The sequence below is a fragment of the Lonchura striata genome, chromosome 7, assembly GCF_046129695.1.
Source record: "Lonchura striata isolate bLonStr1 chromosome 7, bLonStr1.mat, whole genome shotgun sequence".
Lineage (NCBI taxonomy): Eukaryota > Metazoa > Chordata > Aves > Passeriformes > Estrildidae > Lonchura > Lonchura striata.
In genome coordinates this window covers 19,062,820-19,085,661 of record NC_134609.1, presented here as the reverse complement: position 1 = coordinate 19,085,661, position 22,842 = coordinate 19,062,820, and the positions used below count along the sequence as shown (strand labels likewise).

Below are 22,842 nucleotides of genomic sequence, written 5' to 3'. Positions count from 1 at the left end.
AACCACTGGTTTTTCCTTCAGGAGCATGGAGAAGACATGAAGAAGTGGGGTGAAAAACCCACGTCTTCCCTAGCCACCCAGGTACATGAACTGAAAGGAGGAACAACCACAAGATGCTCATCTAACGTCAATGTTGCTCTGGTCTCTCATAGACAAGACTCCAGGTGGTAAAGAAATGATGATATGATTGACCCTCTTGAAGGGACCTCAAGGTCATATTTACCGGAGGAGAGCAGCGTGTACTGTGACTGGGATTAGAGGGGCCCTGCCTTTAGCCAGGAAGGGGAAAGGGACAGTTGGATCTATTGGACTGTGTGGAACCAGTGGCTTGGCATGTCTGACCCACAAAGGTTAATGGCTTTGGTTGACACCGGCACTCAGTGTAAACTGATGTCATCAAGGTATATGGGAGTGGGATGCATTTCTATTTCTGAGGTGACGGGGGGATCCCAGCAGCTGACTGTACTGGATTGAAGTGAGCTTGACTGCAAAGGAGTGGCAGAAACACCCCATCATGACTGGTCCAGAGGTTCCATGTATCCTTGACATAGACTATCTCGAGACCCAAAATTACATTGCTGGGTTTTAGGATAGCTGCTCTAGAGACAGAGCAAATCTGAGTAATTCAGAGCAAAACTGAATACCTCACCTGGTCTCTCAGACAGCCCTCTGCTGCAACAGCAGATACCAATTGCCACAGCAACAGTGCACCATCGGCAGTACCGCAGCGACTGAGACTTATGATTTCCATCCATAAGATGATTCATGGAGAGCCAAGGTGCGGTCAGCAAGACTCATTCATCCTAACACCCCTCTACGGCTTGTGCACAAGTCCAGTGGAGAATGGAGTCTGACGGTGGATTACCTTGGCCTGAATTAAATCACACCACCATTGAGTGCTTCTGTGCCAGCCTTGCTGGAGCTTCAATATGAGCTGGAGTCCAAGACAGTAAAGTGGCATGTGGCCATTGACATTGCCAATGATTTTTCTCTGTTCCTTTGGCAGCAGAATGCAAGCCACAGTTTGTTTTCACCTGTAGGGGTGTGCAATATACTTGGAATTGACTGCCACAGGGGTGGAAGCAGAGTTCCACCGTCTGCCATGGACTAATCCAGATAGCACTGGAAACGGGTACGGCTCCAGAACATCTGCAGTACATGGATGACACCATCATAGGGGGAAACACAGCCAGGGAAGTCTTTGAGAGATTGTCCTGAGAGCTGCCATTAAACAAAGTAAGGTTCAGGGACCTGCTCAAGAAATTAAATTTCTAGGAATAAAGTGGCAAGATGGACAATGCCAGATTTCAACGGAAGTGATTTACAAAATAACAGCTATGTCTTCACCATTCAACAAGAAAGAAACATAGGCCCTCCTATGTGCTGTGGGCTTTTGGAGGATGTGTATCCCAGAATACAGTACAATTGTAAGCCCCTTCAATCTCATGACACAAAAGAAAAATTATTTCTGATTGGGCCCTGAACATCAAGGTTTTGAACAAATTAAACAGGAGATTTCCCATGCAGTAGCCCTTTGGCCAGTCAGGACAGGGCAGGATGTAAAAAACGTGCTCTACACTGCAGCTAGGGAGAATGGTCCTTCCTGGAGCCTCTGACAGAGACCTGAGGAAACCCGAGAATGACCGCTAGGATTCTGGAGTAGGGGATACAAAGGGTCTGAGGCCAGCTGTACCCCAGTTGACAAAGAGATTCTTGCAGCCTACAGTGGGGTTCAAGCCACCTCAGAAGTAATTGGCACTGAAGAGCAGCTGCTTCTATTAACCCAACCACCAGTGCTGGGGTGAGTGTTCAAAGGGAATGTTCCTTCTATTCATCATGCCACTGATGCCATGTGGAGCAACTGGATTGTGCTGATCACACAGGGAACCTAGACAGGAAATCTTAATCTCACTGAGATTCTGGAAATCATAACAAGATGGCTTGAGGATGAGTGTTTTGGACTATCTTCTGAAGAAGAAGAGGAGCAGATGACACATGCTGAGGAGGCGCCACCAAATAACCAACTACCAGAGAGTGAAAAGTGGTAACACCCTCTTCACCAAAGGTTGCTGCAGAAGCTACTGTGGGATGAGGTGGATCAAGTCAACTTGCAGAGGTTAAAGCCATCCAGCTGGCTTCGAATACTGCTGGCTGAGAGAAGTGGCTGAGACACTACACTGACTTGTGGATGGTAGTTAATGCTCTGTGGGGATGGCTGGATTGGTGGAGAAAGGCCAAATGACAGCACAGAGGGAAACCCATCTGGGCTGCTGAGATCTGGCAAGACAATGCTACCCAAGTAGAGAAGCTGACTGTGAAGGTCTGTCACATCTATGTACGTGTACCGAAAAGTCAGGCTGATCAAGTTAACAACATGCAGGTGGATTGAGCTGCCAAGATTAAAGTATCTCAGGTAGATCTGGACTGGTAGCACAGAGAATTACTTCTAGCTTGTTAGGACCTCAGTGCCTCCAATCATCAGGGAAGAGATGGGACATACAGATGGGCCTGTGACCAGGGGGTGGACTTAAACATGGACACTATCTCTCATGGATGACTGTGAGACGTGTGCTGCAATCAAGCAAGCCAAGCAGATGAAGCTTCTTATGGTATGGTGGACAGTAGTCAAAATATAGATACAGGGAAGCAGGGCAAATTGACTGCATCGCTCTTCCCCAAACCTGCCAATGTAAGTGCTATATACTGACCATGGTGGGAGCAACCACTGGATGGCTGGAGACCTACCCTGTGCCTCACACGACTGCCTGGAACACCATCTTGGGCCTGGAAAAGCAAGTTCTGTGGAGACATGGCACTCCTGAGCAAATTGAGTATGACAATGGGACTTGTTTCAGAACAACCTTATAAAGCCCTGGGCTAGGGAACATGTCATTGAATTGGTGTACCTTATTCCTTATAAGGAGCCAGCTGCTGGGAAAACTGAATGGTGCAATGGACTGCTAAAAACCACCCTGAAGGCATTGGGCAGGTGGACCTTCAATGATTGGGAGCTGCTTTTAGCAAAGGCTGTCTGGTTGGTGAACAGCCAAAGCCCCATCAATTGAGCTGGTCCTACCCAGTCAGAACCCTTGCACACTGTAGATGGAGATAAAATCCCTGTGGTACACATGAGAGGTATGTTAGGAAAGATAGTTTGGATTAATCCTACCTCAGGCAAAGGCAAATCCATCCATGTGATTGTTATTGCTCGAGGACCTGGCTGTACTTGGAGGGTAATGCAGAAAGATGGGGAAGCATGTTGTGTACCTGAACACACCTAATTTTAAATGAGAACTGTGTGTAATGTTTCATTATGTGTGTGTATATGTATATAAAGTAGAGTTAAGGAAGGATATTAATTTGGATATGATGTAGATGGTGTAGGGTAAGGGGTGGATAATGTCTTACAATGGTTACAATGCAAGGTGCCACCTGTATTCTACCACCACCTCCATCACCCTTGGATGAACTGTTAGTGGTGGGTCCTTTGTAACAGCTGCATACCCCACCTATGAGTGGGGTGTAGTGTTCTGTTTGTTACACCCAGCCTAAGGGTGGTCATCTCTGCTAATGCACCATCAATGACTCCCCAAAATATCCTATGTCTCATAAGATTGCATAATTCCATTGTAAAATTCCCTGCCCTGGGGGAGGTACTGAATGTTCCTGCCTGGATTTGAGGGTGTCTGATCTTGAGGTTTGGGCATTTGCGGGAAGCACCACTGGACCTCCAGGGAAGGACCAGACCTTTCCACAGGACCACTGCTTTGACAATTCCACATCCATCATTTCAATGGGACTGCAACCACCATTTAATCAGACTGCCACCACCACCCTGACCAACAGGGTGCCAAAACTCTTTGTCAGTTTAAGCCAGTGTTTCCGTACTGTTGCCTTTATTGTAACTTTCCTATTAAATTGTAGCTGCATCTGGAAATCACTTGCAAGGTATTTGTGTGGGGTTAATTCCTCCCTCTGGTTGACCTTCAAACCAGCCCAATTTGCAACAAGAAAACAGGACAAAGTACAATGTTCTGATGCAGTCAAAAAAACAAGTTTTGATTTAAATAAATACAATTCTGTGCTGAGTACCTTAAAACATTTTGAATTTAGTAAAATATTGAGTGCCTAGGGAACTTCATTAATTTTGGAGTCTGGAATATCTTACAAATATTAAATATCTTTTCAGGAACACTTAGTCAGTCTGGATGAGCCAGCCTCGGAAGCTGGACAAGAAGCTCTACTTAGACAAGAGCAAGCAAAAATCATTCGTTTTGAAAGGCAAGCGGAAGAGTTCCTCAATGCAGTCTTTTACAGAAAAGGTTGGTTTTAATGGGGGGAGGAGGATGCGGGAAATAGTCTCTCTTGTGGTCTTTTTGCATGTAATGTAGGTATCAAAGATCTGATGGTCAAGTTGAATGTTCAGTATTTTTCAGTCATCTTCTTTATATATATTTATCAAGGATAAAAATTGACTCTCAAGTAATGTAATGATATAACAGTGTGGGCTTGGGATATGGAAAGAGAGTATTGATACCTAGGGAGCATAAAACTGTTTAACCCTAAACCAGATCTCTCCTTGAGAACACTGGTGTTTATACTTTTGGAGAGATGACTCAGTTCTTACACCACAGAACTGTTCCCCATAACCAGTGTTTAGGTGGGTGGGCTGTTTGGAAGAAAGTTCAGATGGCAGTGGTGGTTGTAAGTGGGAAATGTGGTTTGTTTTTTTGGGTTTTTTTTAAAATTTATTTTATTTTGATGGAATATGTACTAATGCAGTTTTTCTTAAAGGTCATCATTCTTTTCACTATTGGTAATGATTACCTACCTTATTCCTAACAACCTAGAGTATAAAATATTATTGGAATAGTGCTGAGGGGGATATATGAAGAATTCAAAATATGGTCAGCAAAAGAATTGCTGTAGAATATGCTGAGAATGTGCTTAATGCTAGAAAACCACCTAAATATCTTCTGGAGAGTTGTTGCTTAAACTGCTCTTAAGGAAGGCACAGAGCTCATTTCACTGTTTTCTACAAATCTCAGAAACATTAATCCAGAGGTTGCTTCCAAATGCATCCTGAATGAAAGTGCATCGTACTTATCAGTCTAACCCATGTGTGAGAAAATCTGCCAAATCAGTAATTCCAACCTATCTGCTGGGGGACAATGCATGGCTTCAGTTTAACAAATTAGAAATTGCTCTAGCCAGTCCTCAGCCCCTCCTTCCAGTGACCAAAATATTTAAAGGTGTTTTAAGTAGATAACAGTATCCTAGCCTTTCTTTTATGACTCAAATGAATAAATACAAGCTATACATTATGATGCTTCTATACTTCTTGCAATACATGCAGGATGGTAGGGAGGATAGTTACTGCATTACTACTGATAGTTCAGATAATGCCTTTATTCCAAGGCTTCCTTTTCAAGTTTTCTTTTTTCGTGTAAGCTTAATGTTTCCTTTTGCCTTTGAATTTATCCCATTTATCTTCAAATCCAGAAGGAATTTAAGAAAACTAAAGTCTAGAGAAAATAGAGGTTTTTTCCATATTGCTTTTTCTGGTGTCAAAAAAAAAAGCCTTTCCATCATTTCCAAATTGTTTATTAAAGATCTCATTCCTTTACCACTAAACTTAAATCTTTATGCATGACGTGTGTGTGTGTGTGTCTTTTAGGAAAGTATGCTTTTTAAAATTCACTGAGGAGCCAGCAGCAGATATTGCAGTGTGTTAACAAAGGGTATAATACTCGGTCTGTGGCTGAACACCCAGAATAAAGATAATGAAACATGTCATATGTCTAAGAATCTTTGAGAATTTTTTAAAAACATACCCTTGTTTTTCTTGGACAAAGCTGTGCTTGGTGCAAGAGTAACAGGCAAGGGGTAGAAAAGCCTGGCACTAAGTCAGTTCTGAGTTCTTTAATGCATGATTTTCAAGCTTGCCTCTAGTTAGATTGCTTGAAATTTAACTCATGCTACGGCCATAAGATCCCAAGGCACTGTCATACCAAAGAGGACACAAAGAATGGCAGAACTCTAAACGTTCCTGCATTGCTCAGAGATGCTGAGCTCTCCTGGCTTCCTGCCAGCAATTAGTTTTTTCTTCTTTCCATCCTCACTGCCAGTAACATTTGAGATGGGTATTTTGTAGCCTGGGTAGATCAGAGAACATGCAGCTGCTCTTTGAACACTGGCCACACATTAATGTACTGACATGAAGAGAATTAACAAGATAAAAAAACTTTCTGAACAGGTTTGCTGTCCATTAATCTTAGTCCTTTCTCTGAAATTTGTGTCCCTGGCACTCTTAACCCAGTAGTGCTTCCTTCAAATATTCATATTTTTCCAGTCAAAGCAGAGTGGTAATACTTAGTTGTCTGTTACCTTTACTTTGTGGCAGGACAGGACCTTCTTCTGGTTTAATGAAATAATTCCTTTATTTGTTTGATACTGCCCTTTTAAGATTTTGGTATAAAAATACAGAAAAGCTGTTAAGGCTTTAAATCTCAGAGGTATTGCTTCAGACTATGTATAGGTGATAATTTTTTTCTGTATTTTTTCTTCTCAGAAAATTTCTATGTGTTAGTTAATTTTAGTTTTATTTTCTTAAAAAAGCCTGGACAGGTGGAGTCAAGATAAATATGTGGTTGATTTCAAGTGATGCTGGATGGGCACCAGCACATATTTTCCACTCACTTTTGAACAGCTTTAATCCTCAGCATACAGGCTTTATATTAAGCAAGAAGCCTTAATGTACTAGGTACCTACCCTTCTGCTTGAAAAGAGAATTTTGTGACCCAAATTAATGCATTTATCTTAACAGCACTAGAAAGCTGTTGTTCTGGGCTGATTGTTTGAAGTTGCAGATTACAAGGATGCATGGCTGTAGGCATATGTAATATTTTATTTCTGAATGTGTAAATATGTTCAGATGTAAGCATTTTTGAAATGAACATAAGAACATGGTGCATGGTAAAGGCTGGATTCTTCATTCAGAAAACACAAGTGCCATAAAGCTCTGCATTCCTGCCAGCCCCACTTGTACATGCTGCAAGCACATGTCAAACAGTTGGTATCTGTCTGGTCATGCCATCAAATTGTGTCCCTCTGGGCTTCCTTAGAGCCTTTCTATGTCCTTCAGGAGGTTCTAGTGAAGAGATTAGAAAAGTAGAAGAAATGCCACCACAGCAGAAGAAAACCTCCACACTTTCCCAGGCTGATGTCCTTGTGGACCTTTTGGAAAACAAGTGAGATTATAAATGCACCAAAATTTAATTTTGACTCATTTTTTTGGTGTCTTCTCAAAAGTATTTGATACTTAAAAACAAGTAAAATCCACATGATATTTTAAAGAAAATGGTTACATATTTACATAACCATCCTGGAAATTTATACGATTTACATAAATTTACTGTAAGAATGTACGTGGTGACTTTATAAGATCTTAGGTGTAGAAAGCTGTGCTTAACAAAAATGAATTTGGGCTTGATATGTATTTAAAGCTCACTATGGTGTTTCATCAAGAAACAGGTTGCTACTGCTGCTCTTTGATTTGTAGGCAACTCTGCACAAACCTTCATGTCAGTCGTCTTTTACACATACCATAAACCTGATTTGTTGGATTGATGTACTTTTGACAAAAATGGTGGACAAAAGGCAAATCTAACACTGAAAGGTCCCACAGAAGATTTTGCTAATGCTTTTAATAGCTCAATCTCAATAGATTACCTTTCAACCTGGGCAATTTTTAAAAAAGAGGTACTAAACACTTCTCTATTGTTCCCTCTTGAGAGCTGCTTTTAAAGATTTATTTGGTCTTCTGCTGTACAGGTTTTTTTTTTCTGAATGTTTCTTTGGTAGTAGAAAATCAAATCCTTTGAGCCATTTCTGGAATAGTGGTGTGGTTGTCTGTGCTTTGGGATTTTTTGGAGAATTGAGTATTCAAAAAAAGTGGGTGGTTGGTGTTTGCTGTTGTTTTGGTTTTTGGGGATTGTTCATTTGTTTGAAAACACAAAACTGATTTGGCCAGAGAACACAGTTTTTCAAGTGAAGTGGCAGGACATAGCTTTGGTGATTTAGTAGTTACAGATTTACTTTCACATCACAAATTACTACTTGTCTAAAATAGTGATTTTTGTCAATAAATTTTTGTGTTGTCTGCATGCCCAGATACCTTTTTATTTATACACTATTTCATATAAATAAATTGCAATGCCTACTTGTTCTATTTCACATCCATTACTAATAGATTTAGTAGTGCTTTTAGAAATATAATTACTTGTCATGTGACACATCTTGGGGTTTTGTGTATATGCAAGTTCTTTGGGTGATTCCTGACCCTGCATTGATTGCAATGTTAGAAATATCAAAAAGAAGACATAGAATGAGATGGAAGACACTTGAACATATCATCTTCATGTAAATTATCAGAACTACAGGGCTTTTATTGCTCAGTAAAATTATAGGGGACTGCTGCAACTTTATTCTTCATTTTACCCTCTGTAGCTGCAGGTAAGTTATGCAACTATTTCACTGAATATCCTGTTCAGTATGTTTTGATGAGCTCCATTACTTGATGCTTTTGCTCTCCTTTCCATTTCCACACCTCTTAAAGGTCTGGTCAAATGTATCTATATTTTAAAACAAAATAGGAGATTGCGTGTTTCTTTTAGTGAAGTGTTATTTTGGGAAGGCTGTAGCAGAATTAGCAGTGGTTATTATTCAGGTATTCTAAGACTGAAGTACATTTTCTACAGAAACTATTTTTTCTTGGTTTTTGGGTTTTTTTTTCCCCCTCTGGATTTTTTTTTTGGTAAATAAACAATGACTTAATATAAAAGCTGTTTTACTTAAAGTGCTTCCTTAAAAGAAATCTCTAATATTTGCAGACAGTCCTAGGGTCTCCGACCCCAATATTCCCCTAGTGGCCCGTGAGATCATGCAGCGAATGATCCGACAGTTTGCTGCTGAATATACCTCAAAAAATAGCTCTACTCAGGACTCCAGCCAGCCCAATAGCACAAAGAACCAAAGCCTGCTGAAAGCATCTCTGGTCGCCTCCTCTCCCACGGCTGCAACTGCTCAGAACCCTGTGCTCAGCAAACTGCTCATGGCTGACCAAGACTCACCTCTGGACCTTACTGTCAGAAAGTCTCAGTCAGAACCTAGTGAACAAGGTAGGACTCTTACCAGTGTCTTGCATCCCATGGCAATCCATTAATGGCATTCTTGTTGCAGAAGCAGACAATTAGAAGGTTGCACTTTTGCATAAAATGTATAGTAGAAAAGCAGTAGATGTTTTTACAATAAAATAATGACTAGTTCAGTGTGGCTGAAAGAGAAAAGACTTTTTGAAGGAATGTAGACCCATAGATACGAGAGATTGTTCTGAAGAAGGGCAAAGGGGATGGACATGCTTTAGACTCTGAGGATAAATGTGCTGTTCCTACTGGGAGCTGCAAGAAACAGTCTCCCAAAATAGACTACACACTTGCTGATATGAGAAGTTCATGTAGTCATGAAAATCATAATGTTGTCTCTTCTCTGAAGATGAGTGCACAGTCTGACTGAAAGGCTAAATTATTTTCTTTCTGGTCCTGGTGTAAGAAGAGCTAAAAGTCTGTGAGAAATTGCTTTGTGAAGGCTATGAAAATGATACCCATGAACTGCACTAAACTTCCAGGTTTGTGTGTTTGGAAGAAATGTCTCTTTTCTACCTTAAAAATAGACTCGTTCTGCAGAGCACAGATTGAATAACTTTTAACAGTGTTTCAGAGCTTATTTTAATTCAAAAACCTTGCTTTCCATCAAAAATGCTTTTTTTTTAAAGAAGCAAATTCTGTGAGTGGTATATTATATGAACTTTTCTGAAACTGTTGAATCCTAAATGTATCATACTGATTAAAATTAGACCCTTTATCCTTCTTCAGAAAAATGTTAGTGCTTGAAGTCATTCTGTCACAGTAGGCTGTCCATCTGCAAATGGAAAAGGTGCCTGCAAAAAAAAAAAAAAAAAAAAAAAAAAAAAAAAAAAAAAAAAGTTTCTAGCTACAGCGGTAAAGTAGGTATACCTTTATTCTTTTAAATTTGGTTTATGAAGCTTTTTGTAAACAGGTGATTTTATGTGTCCGGTAATAAGCTGCTTGGACATCTGGACACACACTGCACTTAGAGCACTTACTGAAAGCTGTTGTTGCACTTCAATTATAAACTGCAGTGAGAGGTTGAATAGTATTTCTCTTGAGTTAGCTGATAGGCATTTGTTTCTAGCTGTTTTTATTATAAATGCATTTTGTGAGTGTGTTTTGCATCTATGTTTATAAATGTTAAACTGTTCTCATTGTTAAACTTTTTGCTGAAAGAAAGAGGGAGAGAGTCAGTTTTGCTTTGTTGCTTTTTAATTAGAGGATGGTATGGTGTAGAAGAAAGCATGTACATGAACTCATGAACTGTTCTTTAGCTACCATGTGAGCCATATACATGAACTGTTCTTCAGTTACCATGTGATGGAAAAAGCTGTAAGATAATGTATAGTGTTCATAAGGCTTGTTAGGAGAGTAGAACATGTGCGTATTGAATTATACAGTAATCTGTTTGCTGATATAAGTTTTTTCCCAATTTACATTTAATGTAATTGGAAAGAGATTTTGCCAAACTTGTTAATGAGAGATTTCAGAGGCTGTCATGAAAGATTGCTAGTGGTGCTTTGTGCTATAGTTTATTCTAGTGGGTTGAAGGGAACCCAGCTAGTTGTAAGCTTCTCCCTGGTATGGTATTAGGTTGGCCCTGCTTCTCCTCAGGGGCTTCTAGGTCATACTGACTCTTCTGAGGGAGGAAGCATGGATGCAAGTGCCTCCAGCAGCTGCCTGTGCTGTCCAGCCTCTTGAAAAGAAGGAAAGACTTGATCCAGTCTGTGTCTCTTGTGCCTGCATAAGTGTTGTTCAAAAAGAAAATTTAATTTTCTGCTTGCTTAAGTTTGGGTTATGGTGTGTTCCCAAATGCAGTGGGTGGAACAGCTTTTCGTAAGTTAATTCTAGTTCACTGTTTATCATGTTTTTTCTCCATATGTCAAATGAGAACTTTAAGCAATCTGAAAGCTGCCTTACATTGTTCTTGTGTTGGGTGGTATTCACTTGATTAGATGGAATGAGTGAGGAGCTCTCAGGTTTCAAGTTCACCTTGCCAACAGGTTTAATTTATTTCTTCCTCACAAATTCCTTGTTCAAAAGTTTTCAGGAACTTCAGATGTCTGGGCTGCTTCAATGACAATGTTGCCCTTATTAGGATGACCAGAATTTCAAGCTGCTTCAGTGAAGCAGGAGCAAGGCTTTTCTGATGAAACATGCACCCTTTTTTGGTGCCTATAAATGCAGAGTTTACATAAGGGTTTGCAGGGGAGCATGGGGCTAGCTTGAGGATGTGCCATTAGTGAGAATGGAGGAAGCAGTCTTAACAGGAAAACCAATTTGGCATGTGGAAGAGAGTGAATAAAATGACACAATAGAGGAGGAAAGCAGCAGCTTTTCCAGTAGGGACCCACTGGAGATATGAAAAAAGATGAAGCTGGCTGCCACGTGAGAAGGAATCTCATATCTATATGTGTGTTAATTTAATTTCAGTATGAAATGCTCAATGAATTTTCCTACAAGAGATTTGGATAAAAAAAAGAAAAAAAAATCCGAATGCTGGCTTGCAGCCTCCATTTAAGGAGGGGAATATCTCAGGTTGACAAGTCTTGAAGATTGTCTCAGTTCTGGACCACTGAAAGGTAGTTATGTGATAGGCTCTGTTGTATCCAGATCTGTCACTTATAGGTAATTTTTTATGCTATGGCACTTGTAACAGATGCACTTTTAATTTAGTTAATTTTCATTGTGATTTCCAAAGACTATATTGAGGTCACATGTAAACCATATTGCAGAAAAAATTCCAAGCCTTATTTTGTTTAAAAATACAATAAACCAAAAAATGTTGTGTGCTATAAATGACTTCAGCTCAGAAGACTTTCTTTGTCTTTTCAGCTGAAGACAAGATCAGCATAGCTGATCCTGCTTCTTCAAACACTGAAGTCATTCTTTTGTCTCTGCAGACGGTGTGCTTGATTTATCCACTAAGAAGAGTCCTTGTGCTGGCAGCACCTCTCTGAGTCACTCTCCAGGGTGCTCTAGTACTTCGGGAAATGGGTAAGAGAAAGCAACTTACTATGACCTTTTAAAACAGTTTTCTACTAAAAATGCGTGCTTAGCTCCTGTTAATTTTAATTTTCTTTTGGTGTTAACCCTTTGGAGTAATGTGATTTCAACTTGTACTTTTGGCAAATGCCTTCACCCCACCTGCCAAATAAGAGTTGTTGCCAACTGAGACAGGCTTAACTTGCAGTTAAAGACTCTAATATCTGTTATTTTTGCCAATGTGGTGCTTATCCAGAGGTCCTTCCATTACCTCTTTATTTGGTTTAGTGATAGGTGATTTCCATGAAGATACAAGTTCAAATAAATGCATGAAGAGTCCTAGAGGCTTTGCAGTGTATTTAGACTTCATTTCACTTAGAGCAAAGCTAGCTAACAGGAAAGATTATTTTAGAGATAACAGTGATTTGGGTGATAAACCATGCTGAATTAGATTTAAATTGCTGCATGCTATTTGTTAATATTTCCTAGCATAAACTGCAACTTAGAAGAGGACATGGGGCAAGGAGTCTGGTAGTTCAGAAAACTTCAGATGCAACTTTGGATTTGCAATTGTTCTGTAGTACTGATCAAGTTTTTTTAAAACATAATCACAAAGTATATGGTGTACTACTCTTGCCTAATCAGTTCAAGGTGTGAAATACTCTTAAATAATAACAAAATCTTTAGGTTTCATATTTCTAATGGTCGCCATTTGCATAATTAGAAACCCTTTACTCTTAGTTAGGGTTGTACTGGAGAGGCTGACTGGGAATAAGAGGGATTTTGGTTGTTGATTATCTTGAAGCTACTGTGAACAAATATTTTTATTGAAGTATAGAAATAGTATATGGTTTAAAGTGCTATTTAATTGCTGGATTTAGCTTTATGATAGCCTTTGAAAAACTTGTAAATCTCAACTAGCAACCCTCTTCCACCACCATTCCCATGTACTGATAACAGCTGATTGAATTTTTGCATATCTCTTTGGAAAAATATACTGTCTCAGATTTCTCCTTTCAAGGTTGCTTTTCTGTTTAATATTTCTATTTATAAAATACTTCAATTCTTCTTTAAAACTTAGTCTTAATACATTTACAATTCTTTAGCATAAATCTTCCCCAGCAGTACTTCCCCTCTAATTCTGAACAGGTTATTTCTATCTTTATTTTCCTAGGAAGGCAGCAGAAGCCACTGAGGCTCTGTACTGTTTATTCCCTTGTTTGTGAATCAAGTGAGGGCCAAAGTCCAACACTCAGGGGTGGCAGGGCCAGCATCTGGCACTGTCCTGCTCAGTCCTGTGGGTCCAGAGAGGATGTGGCATACTGGCACCTGTGGTTACTTGTCCAGGTGTGTGGCATATGAGGCTGGCTGCAGTTTGTTTAGCATCACTAAGTTGGGTGTAACCCACTGTTAAGTGCCAGTATGACCTTTATTTAGGTGTAGACTCACTGGTGCACACTGTGATGCTGATACATGCTGTAGAAGGGGTGGAGAATGCACATTGTCTGAGAGGGTTCTCTGGAACTGCAATCTGTTATCCATTTCTCTGGATTTTGTTCTGAATCCTTGTTGACTTTGTTGTGCACATCCTATGATTTGTTGCATCCTGGAGAGAAGTGAACAGCATGTGTATCAAGCACTGTGTATGTTACATGCCAGGTTCTTGCAGTGGATGTCTTTTCTCTAAAGACTCTTTTTAATCCTAGTGTGATGTTAAAAATAATAATGTAGCTTTTCAGTACTATGTATCCTATCCTTAAGTAATGCTGACTTAGCCAGAGGACTTGATGCCAGTATAGTGTCCCAGAGCATTAAAATAGATTCTCTTTGTTAATTTGTATGCTGAACATAGAGAAATTTGGAGGTGGATTTTGAAACCAATGTGACTTAATAACTACAGGGGGCTAAGCAATCAAAGCATTAAAATAGATGTGATTCTCTGCAGCAGTAGTACTTAATTTCATAGAAAGAACACATGTGATGAAAGGGAAATGTTAAAAATACATACTGCTTTTTTTTTTAACCCTTAATCTGGATGACAGTTGGCGCTTAGATCTTTTCTTTTCCTAGGCATGCTTATATCAAATGAGATTCAGGGCTCTGTATATATGCAATTAGTTGTTAAGAAAGCAGTTGGTAAGTCTAGTGTAAGTGTTTTTCTTTGTGATCTGCAGTATCCCAGCTTTCATATTTGGTGCTTAATGAAAGTCAGGCAAATACCTCTGAGGCCTGCTAAGCTTTTTCTTTTCTCCTGGGCAGCAATTCTTCAATATGATGTAAGCAAACACTATCCAGGGTTTCCACCTGTGTGCAGATACTGCAGGTGGCAGTCATATTTACATGCTGAATATGTTGCACTTTGGCTTACTCTTTTATTACTGTGCTTGTTTAGTGGTAACGTCACACCAGTAACACAGTTGTGTGTAGATCTATGGCGATTGATTACTACTTTGGAATTAAGGTGCTATTTTCAGACGCTTGCGCGAAGTCTTTTCTACTCCGAGAATTTGTGAACCCAACCAGAGACCAGCCAACAGGTTTCATTTTTCTTTGCCCAAAAAGCTTCTCTTTTTTTTGTGAACAAGTTTTAAAACTGACTGATGCTGAGACTTAAAAAAAAAAATTAAAGTAATAAAAAAAAATTTAGAGAAAAATAAATAACACAAAAAGTGATGTTACCCAAGCAAGGCCTTCTAATAAAGGAGTGGCCCCCTCACCCATCCCTCCCTACCTGTGCAAGTCCTGCTCACATCAGTTTCCTTCCATCCAATTAGGCGACCTGGGAGACCCAGCCAGCACCATCCGGAGGGACTACAGAGTGGTGATGGGGTACCTCCAAGAAGCTTGCAGGATGGAACCAGGGAAGGTTATGGCCACTCCACATCTCTTAAAGTACCGCTGGCTCGATCACTCCAGATTAGTGAAGAACTGCTGAGCAGAAACCAGTTTTCTACGGCTGCCAGCCATGGGCCATCTGGACTACAGAATCATGGACAGCACTTAATATTATCCAGGGAGGCTTCTTGGGCAAAACCACACTACGAATTTAATTTCAGCCGCATGAAATTCAGGGGAAATGGTGCACTCAGCAACATCAGTGACCTTCCTTTTCTTACAGAAAACTCTGCCTTTCAAAAAATGGCACTTCACACTAAACAGGATGGGAAAAAGGACGTGAGCCATTCATCTCCTGTGGATTTAAAGATACCACAAGTTCGAGGCATGGACCTTTCATGGGAGTCCCGCACTGGTGACCAGTACAGCTATAGCTCTTTGGTAATGGGTTCACAAACGGAGAGCGCACTTAGCAAAAAGTTAAGGGCTATCCTTCCAAAACAAAATAGGAGAAGTTTGCTGGATGCTGGACCAGATTCCTGGGGCTCAGATGCTGAGCAGTCTACCTCTGGACAGCCATATCCCACCTCAGATCAAGAGGGAGATCCTGGCTCCAAGCAACCTAGGAAGAAAAGAGGGAGATACAGACAGTACAACAGCGAGATACTGGAGGAAGCAATCTCTGTGGTTATGAGCGGGAAAATGAGTGTTTCCAAAGCTCAGAGTATTTATGGGATCCCCCACAGTACACTGGAGTACAAAGTTAAAGAGAGGCTGGGCACTTTGAAAAACCCTCCAAAGAAAAAAATGAAATTAATGAGGTCGGAGGGGCAGGATGTTTCAGTAAAGATTGAATTAGATCCCCAGGGAGAAGCAGCACAAAGTGCGAATGAATTGAAGGATGAATAGGGATGTTGTAGAGTGCCAATTACTTTGCAAACTGGGTGAGCACTACTGCATAGTTCAACCATCACTGAGCGCACCTGAGTCTCCTGTTTACTGCAATGCTCTTTCCTTTGCAGTTTAGCATAGACTTATGTGAACACAGGTGAAAGATGTGCTCTGAATGTCACATTTGTAAATTTTTCTGGCCTAGTATGGCACAGTTTCCCTCCTTCACCTTCCCACTGTCCTCTTTCTTTCTTTGTTCCTTTTTTTTTTCTTTTGCCTTTTGCATGTTTCTCTGTAATAGAGAATTGAGTTACCTCACAAAGAATGCAGATCTGTAGAAGTGGACATCTTGCCTGTAGAGCCTGCCTGAACTTCTGATGTTGGATTTTTCGTATCTGCCTTTATAGAAATAAGTCCACTTTGTTAAACTGACACTCTCCTAAAACTGGGCAATTTTCAAAAGAAAAGCAGACTGTCATTCTTCAAAAATGTTTCAGAAATCTTTTTTCCCCTTTTTTTTATTTTTGTTGATCCAGTTGATTGAAAGGTTTGAGCTAAATCAAATTATTTAGGAATGGTACCTCTCTTGAACTCAGATTTGTCAACTAGATAGATAATCAATTGGGTCTAATTAGGCTCTACACTGTTTTCTTTCTAAATTAACTGTACTTACCATTTGCTGTCTGCTTAGTGCTCACCCGGAGGGGAGGGGAGGGAAAACTTACATACACTACCTTCAGAAAATTTCAGTTAATTATTTATAACACTACCTTTGCTGTAATTTTACTTGGTGTTTTTGAAGGGTGATATTTAGACTCACCTGCTTGAGGATGTAGCCTTATCTCATGGAAGACAAGCTTCTCACAGTCAGGAGCAGTCAGGGTACACTAAATGATATATTAGGGTATGCCTCATTATACCAGAACTATGGTTCTTTGTGACCTTTACACTTTTTACAGACTTGGTTCTGAGTTTACTGAACTATGTGGTCCCAACAGCTAGTTTAAATTACTCTAATCCAGGGATGGGGGATTTGTGTAACAAACTACTGTGATACTGGAAAAAAAAAAAAAGAAAAAAAAAAAGAAAAAAAAATAGCCCACAAAATGGTGATCTCAAACGTTACAACCTCAGTAGTCTGCCCAAATATCCACATTAGTGAAGGAGCTTGTTAATGTTCAGGGAAGAAGTATAACACTGGTAGCCTGATCTAACTCAGGCTCTGCATCATATCTATCTGTAATACTGTCAGGGTTGAACACTCAATGAATGGGTGTTTCCTTTTTAAATATTACAGTTGCCAGTAGCAGGAATTTATTTAAGTCCTGCTTTTTTGTTGTTGTTTTTATTTAATCTATTTTGATAGTGGTTTAGCACATGCTAGAATAAGCATTTAAACACCATTAAAAAAGCACTCCGTAAACCACAAATCTGGAGTTTTTTCAGTATGGTGATATCCTTATGCTTCTATGGAGATCCAGGATAAGTTTTGTACTGAACTTTTATCTTTGATACTTTCTGCGGGAGTGGTCAGTAACTGAGTGGAATTTACTGGACTTAACCACAACATGACCAAATCGTAATTGCTGGTTCTTCAGGTAGAAGCAATTTGGTCTTAATCTGTGCAAAAGGTAGATAGAATTACAATTTTTTCCCCCATTTTCACAACCAAAAGAAGCATTGGAGTCTTTTGTGTGAGAGCATTAAGTGATGTCAGTGAAAGTGGTTTCTCAAAGTTCATGGGAGGGTGGCCTAGGTAGCCCTAGGGATGCTGAATGACTTCTGGAACAATTGATTCTGTTAGCCTCTCCCCCTCCCCAGCAACTTCATATTTTCAAAGGTTAGGCACACCATTGCTGTTGTTTTAAATATGCACTGCTCATTCTTGAAATGGACTGGGCATTTGGCCCCAAGTATACTTTATTTTTGTTTACTTAATATATTTTAGTCCTCAAAATCCTGGTTCCTTGTAGCTTTCTAGTTGTCATCTTGGCATTTAAAGCAGTTTAAGCTCAGTAGCAGTATATAAACTCTGCAATACGTTCCAGTTTAGCTGGTGATTGCAATAAAGGCGCAGTTTAAGGTGTGGTTTCATCTGCTGTTGGAGTTATGGTAGAAAGTTTGTTGCAAGTTAAAAAAAAAAGTAACACGGTTTTACTCTTGAGAGAGGTTTAACCTTTTGCAGTTGTCCTTATTTAAGAAACATGAGTTGAGTTTTATAAAACTTGTCACTGTAGTGTACGTGGAGTGCTCATTTTACTAACCTAAATATTTTGTATGTGTATGTTTAAGTGGGTGACAATCGTGCAGCAGAAGAATGGTGTGCCTACCCTTTAATGCTGCAGTTTTAAAAGAGAATTTGTCTTGTCATTTCAGACTGTAGGCTAAGAATTGTAAATAGATAGTGAGAAGTTGAGTACTCTTTATTTGCTTTGGTTAGGAAGTGGATTTAAAAAAAAAAAAAACAACAACAAACCAAACACGTAACTTTCTCAGTTTAAATGTCCTGAGACCTGAAGATTGTAATACTCATAACTGCAAAGCTTTTAAACACAACACTTGATCTGTGATAACTTAATATTCAGGTAATCTTTCTTTTTCGAGAAGCTTTTGAACAACCATATTTCCTCCAAAGGTCTCTGTTTAAAAAGGAAAAAAATGAAAAAGTGTAGATTATTTTCTAAGCACTAATTGCATTACATTGGTAACTGCAATATGAAATAGCCATTATTGTTTTGTGAAGCATGGTTGAGATTAGTTAGTGGTCCCTTTTTAAAATTTCATGAGCCTCTCAAAAAAATAAAAACAAATTTAAAAAAAAGCTGCTGAATATTCAAAAGATATATATTTTACCTTATTGTAGGTTTTGTAAATTTAGTCTGTAATATTCAGGTGCACCTTTTAATGTTACTTTTTTGTTTCAAAGTCCCATCTAACATATTTTCTCTGAGGTGATTCATCACTTAAGACTAGTATCACTCTAAGTGCTGCAGTGATCACTAATATTTTGTTTCATTTTTCACTACATATATTTTGCAGGCGCTTTCAGTGTAGCTAACTAGTAGTATTTGGGATCATTTTAAATATATGATTGGAATTAATGTTTGTCCATTAGCATGCTTAATTTTCTGCTGACCAGCAGTTTGCATGGCCAAAATCCCTGGTTGACCATATTTTGGTGTGGGAAGGTGTGGTTCACTGCGGTCTTTGTAACAAAAGCCTTGTTTCTCATCTTATTTCTGGTAAGTGGATGCTTATGTTACTTGGATCACTTGGAGAGGAGAAAGATTTAAAGCCTTCTCCTGCTGCTCTTGTGAGATCGCATTAACGTGTAACATAGACAAACTGCAACCCTGTAAAAATCAAGACGTTGTTAGGAGGAGACCTTTCGGGTATTTTTTGTCACTAGTTTTCTCTTATTCCCGAGAATGTCCATCCAATGTAGTTATTGGACTTAACAGTATTGTTGTGTACTACGTTGATGTAGCTGAAAAAGCCTGACAGCAAGAAACTGTGAATTATATTTGTGGCAGTCTCTGAAAACTAGTTTTTCAGTCCAAGTACCATGAAGGAGAATCCCCCTCCCCTACCCCATCCTAGAAAAGTAATTTTATATTTTGTGTGTATAAAGTTTTAAGAATCGAAGTTTCATATTGTACTGAAGTTTAGGTGTCGCTTGGTAAATCTTTGCTGCAGCATATAATTGAAGATGAGTAAGGCTTAGTGTGGTAGGGGTCCTGGTGTGGAGTTAATTATCGTACAGTTCTGGTGGGAAAGCCCAACATGTATGAAATGTGTCCTTTTTTTTTTTTTTTTTTTTCATTTGGATCTGTAAGATGTAAAAGTGCTTTTTTAGAACTCTGACCTATTACAAACTATTACCTCACTTTCAGCCAGCTGGATCCTCATTCCACAGTGTTGTAGGCATTATTGTGGCTGTAATGCTTGAGTACAGCTATAGAGTTGAACGTTTCCAGTTAGATATTGTAGGGACACGTTTCTGGACTCATTTTTATTTCTGTCTAAAGGTTATTTATTTTCCAGTCATTCCCTGATTTTTTTCTAAAGGTTCAAGACAGTTTCCTTTAGAATTTCTCATTTTTCCCTGTTGCACAGGAGAAGTTGCTGCATAAGCAATACAGGTATACCTTTACTTTCTTTTTTGTTGCAGAACTCATAACTTGATTCTTGCATTACCAACCCTACTGCTAGACCTGAATTCAAACTCTGAACTTTTTTGGCAGCTGGAGAAAAAAAAAATAACAATGCAGGGGTACAGATAGGATAATGCCTCTAGTAAGGGAACACGTTCAGCTTCTGTGTTCTCGCAATTCCTGCATGACCTTTTTTGCAGAACTTTCCACTGTTGGAGGATGTTCCTAAACGGGAGGTAACTGCATTTGTGTTTAGACTGGGTAAGACCAGACAAGGAATAGTCTGTGCTTTGTCTTGTGGCAGGCCAACATTTGCATCTAAATATTTCTTTCATGACTACTCCAGAGTACATTGCCTTTCCCTGGAAATTCATGGGAGCTGGCAAAGTGATTTAGGGGCTTTAGGGTTGAGTAAGCTTTGTGAAACAGCTTTTTAGTTCTGATTGAATTGCTTTTTGTATCATCTGCAACGATTGTTGTACAGGCAAAACTGGAATTGCCATGTGTTTCTTTCCAGTTTACTTTCATGTAATGCTCTTAAGATGTCCTTGAGTCTTAGGAGAAGAACACAGTGTCCAAGGAGTGAAGGGAGCACTTTACTGTTCCCTTTTTTTCTCAAAAACAGTGTGGCTGCATCTGTAATGTAAAGACCTCTTCCTTCAGTGAAGACAAAATTTGAACTCTTCAGTATAAGAATGCATACTCTTATTGCAGTCCAAAATCTTATGAAGGCAAAATTATTAACCTGACAGAAAGATTGGTCACAATATTTTAAATAGCTTAAATTCTCTGCCAAATGTTAAAAGTAGGATGGGAAGGGTTGTTTCCCTCATTTTCATGAGGATCAGAAATCTCTAGATATTCCCCACAAATGTTTCAGAAATTAAATGTAATTTCAGTCTAGGTCAATGTTGCTTTTTCTTGGCATCAGTACATAATGTTGGCTAATATTGTTTTAGAAAGCTTAAAGAAAATAATTTTGAGACTTGTTTTGGTACTATAAAGGTTTCTACTTGATATTGAATTATATTGAAAATTCAGTAATTGGAGCCTTCAGAAACCTGAAAGTCTGCACTGCTAGTTGTATGCAGTTCTGATGAATGTAGCAGATAAAGTAGCCACTATAGTAACTCACTTCAGATTATCCAGTGTATAAACACAGTGCACTATGATGACCACTAAGCAGAGAGATACTACAAACTCAAAATGATCTGTAGATCCACTTCACGTATACCACAAAAAGCTGTTAAGTACTTAGAGCATTCCAGTGTCCATCTCTCTCTTTCTTTCCTGTCCTTTGACTGGGGCCAAGTCTCTAAACCAGTATTACAGTAGCAGTTTTGGACCTCATGTCCTACTGAATTATGCCTGTATTCAGGTATTGTCATGAAAACCTTCATGTTGAGAGAGCTTTATTTAATCCTCACAAAAATCTCTCAGCCCAGTTGCAAAATCAGTTTTCCTGGGTGAGGTACTAGAGAGGAGGAATTTTTTCAGTCTGTACAGGGCATTTAATTTATCTTCTTAAAAACAAGCATCCCCACCAGTGCCCCTGTGCTTGTCTCTACTGAACTGGTAAGTATAATTCAGGAGGACTCAAGATTATAATTACTTTACAGAGCAGGGATTAGGACAAAGGCTTCATTTTGACTGGAGCAGGAAAAGTTAACATCAGAAGCAATTTCTGTCATCATCACCTAGCACAGTTTATCTTAATATTTTTTTCCTACTTGGAAATAATGAGGATACTACTAGAGCTACTTAAACAGTTTTTCAATTACTTGGTGCTACATTTCTCAAATAGTTTTGCAGATAATACTTTTTATGCCTGCGTGAAAACATGTAAAATTTTACTGTCACTATAAAAAGCACTTGTCTGACCTATTCTAAAGTACCAGAAAAGGGATAAATAACTGCAGCACTTTCTCTGTTACAATGCCAGAGTCTTAATTAAATCTGGTCTTCAGGTTATAAAATACTTCAAATATACAATCTAGGATCATGAACAGCTTGTCAGGTCAGATCACAAGGTTTCTTGGGATATTAATCTGTCTTTTAAAGACTAGTACAACAAAATATTCTGCAGTTCAGGCAGGGGATGTATATATACATGCCTGGTATTTTTAACTGATCATTTCAGTAGGCCATTTCAGGGCTTAACATTGGGAATCTGGGATGATGGGTAGGGAAGGGAAGTTTCCCAAACTGAAAAAAAAAAAAAAAAAAAACCCCACAACATTTTGGACCATTGTTTAATGTTCAGTTTGAAAACTATATCACAAGAAAAATGGGTAGGGATTCTTTCTCCCTTATGCCTTCAGGGAATGAGTAGTATTTAGAATCTCTGGCTGAAATTCAAGCCTTTTTACCGTGTAAATTTTTAATATAAACTCATTGACATGCTTTTTACATCTGAGGACTGAAAATGGATCTTAATGTTTAAGTTGTGGAATGGTATATTTCTTAAATGAAGGGGGAACATTTAAAAAAATAGATTAGAATACCAGCATTAGTGAGCTTAAGGAATTTTAGTATGTAATAGCAAAGTATAGCAAAGTATTTGATTAAAAAATTAATCTTGAATTGCTAGTCTGTAACTAGGTGCATTCTAATTTAGCAGGTGAATATTCTTATCAATATATGATGGGCTTTTTGCAAATAGAAACCTTTATCTAAGTCCCACGTGTTGCTTGTACTGATGGGATGTATGCTTACAGCAGCTTACTGCTGCTTTAAAATGTATAAAATGTTTTGAGTGTTTGCTCATAACTCTTTTTAACCTCCACTTG

At 39.0% G+C, this 22,842-nt stretch overlaps 1 protein-coding gene across 2 annotated transcripts in view; it reads left to right on the top strand.

Annotated features, from left to right (window-relative positions):
* The window catches only part of LOC110473669 (ligand-dependent corepressor), a 58,487-nt gene extending 40,898 nt beyond the window's left edge, over window positions 1-17,589 (top strand). For both annotated transcript variants that reach the window (XM_021536393.3, XM_021536394.3), the window contains exons 4-7: window positions 4,190-4,322; window positions 8,892-9,179; window positions 12,092-12,185; window positions 14,948-17,589. In XM_021536393.3, the coding sequence (XP_021392068.1) occupies window positions 4,190-4,322; window positions 8,892-9,179; window positions 12,092-12,185; window positions 14,948-15,917 (1,485 nt within the window). In that variant the 3' untranslated portion in view covers window positions 15,918-17,589. The remainder of the gene's footprint in view (window positions 1-4,189; window positions 4,323-8,891; window positions 9,180-12,091; window positions 12,186-14,947) is intronic.
* The last annotated feature ends 5,253 nt before the right edge of the window (window positions 17,590-22,842 follow it).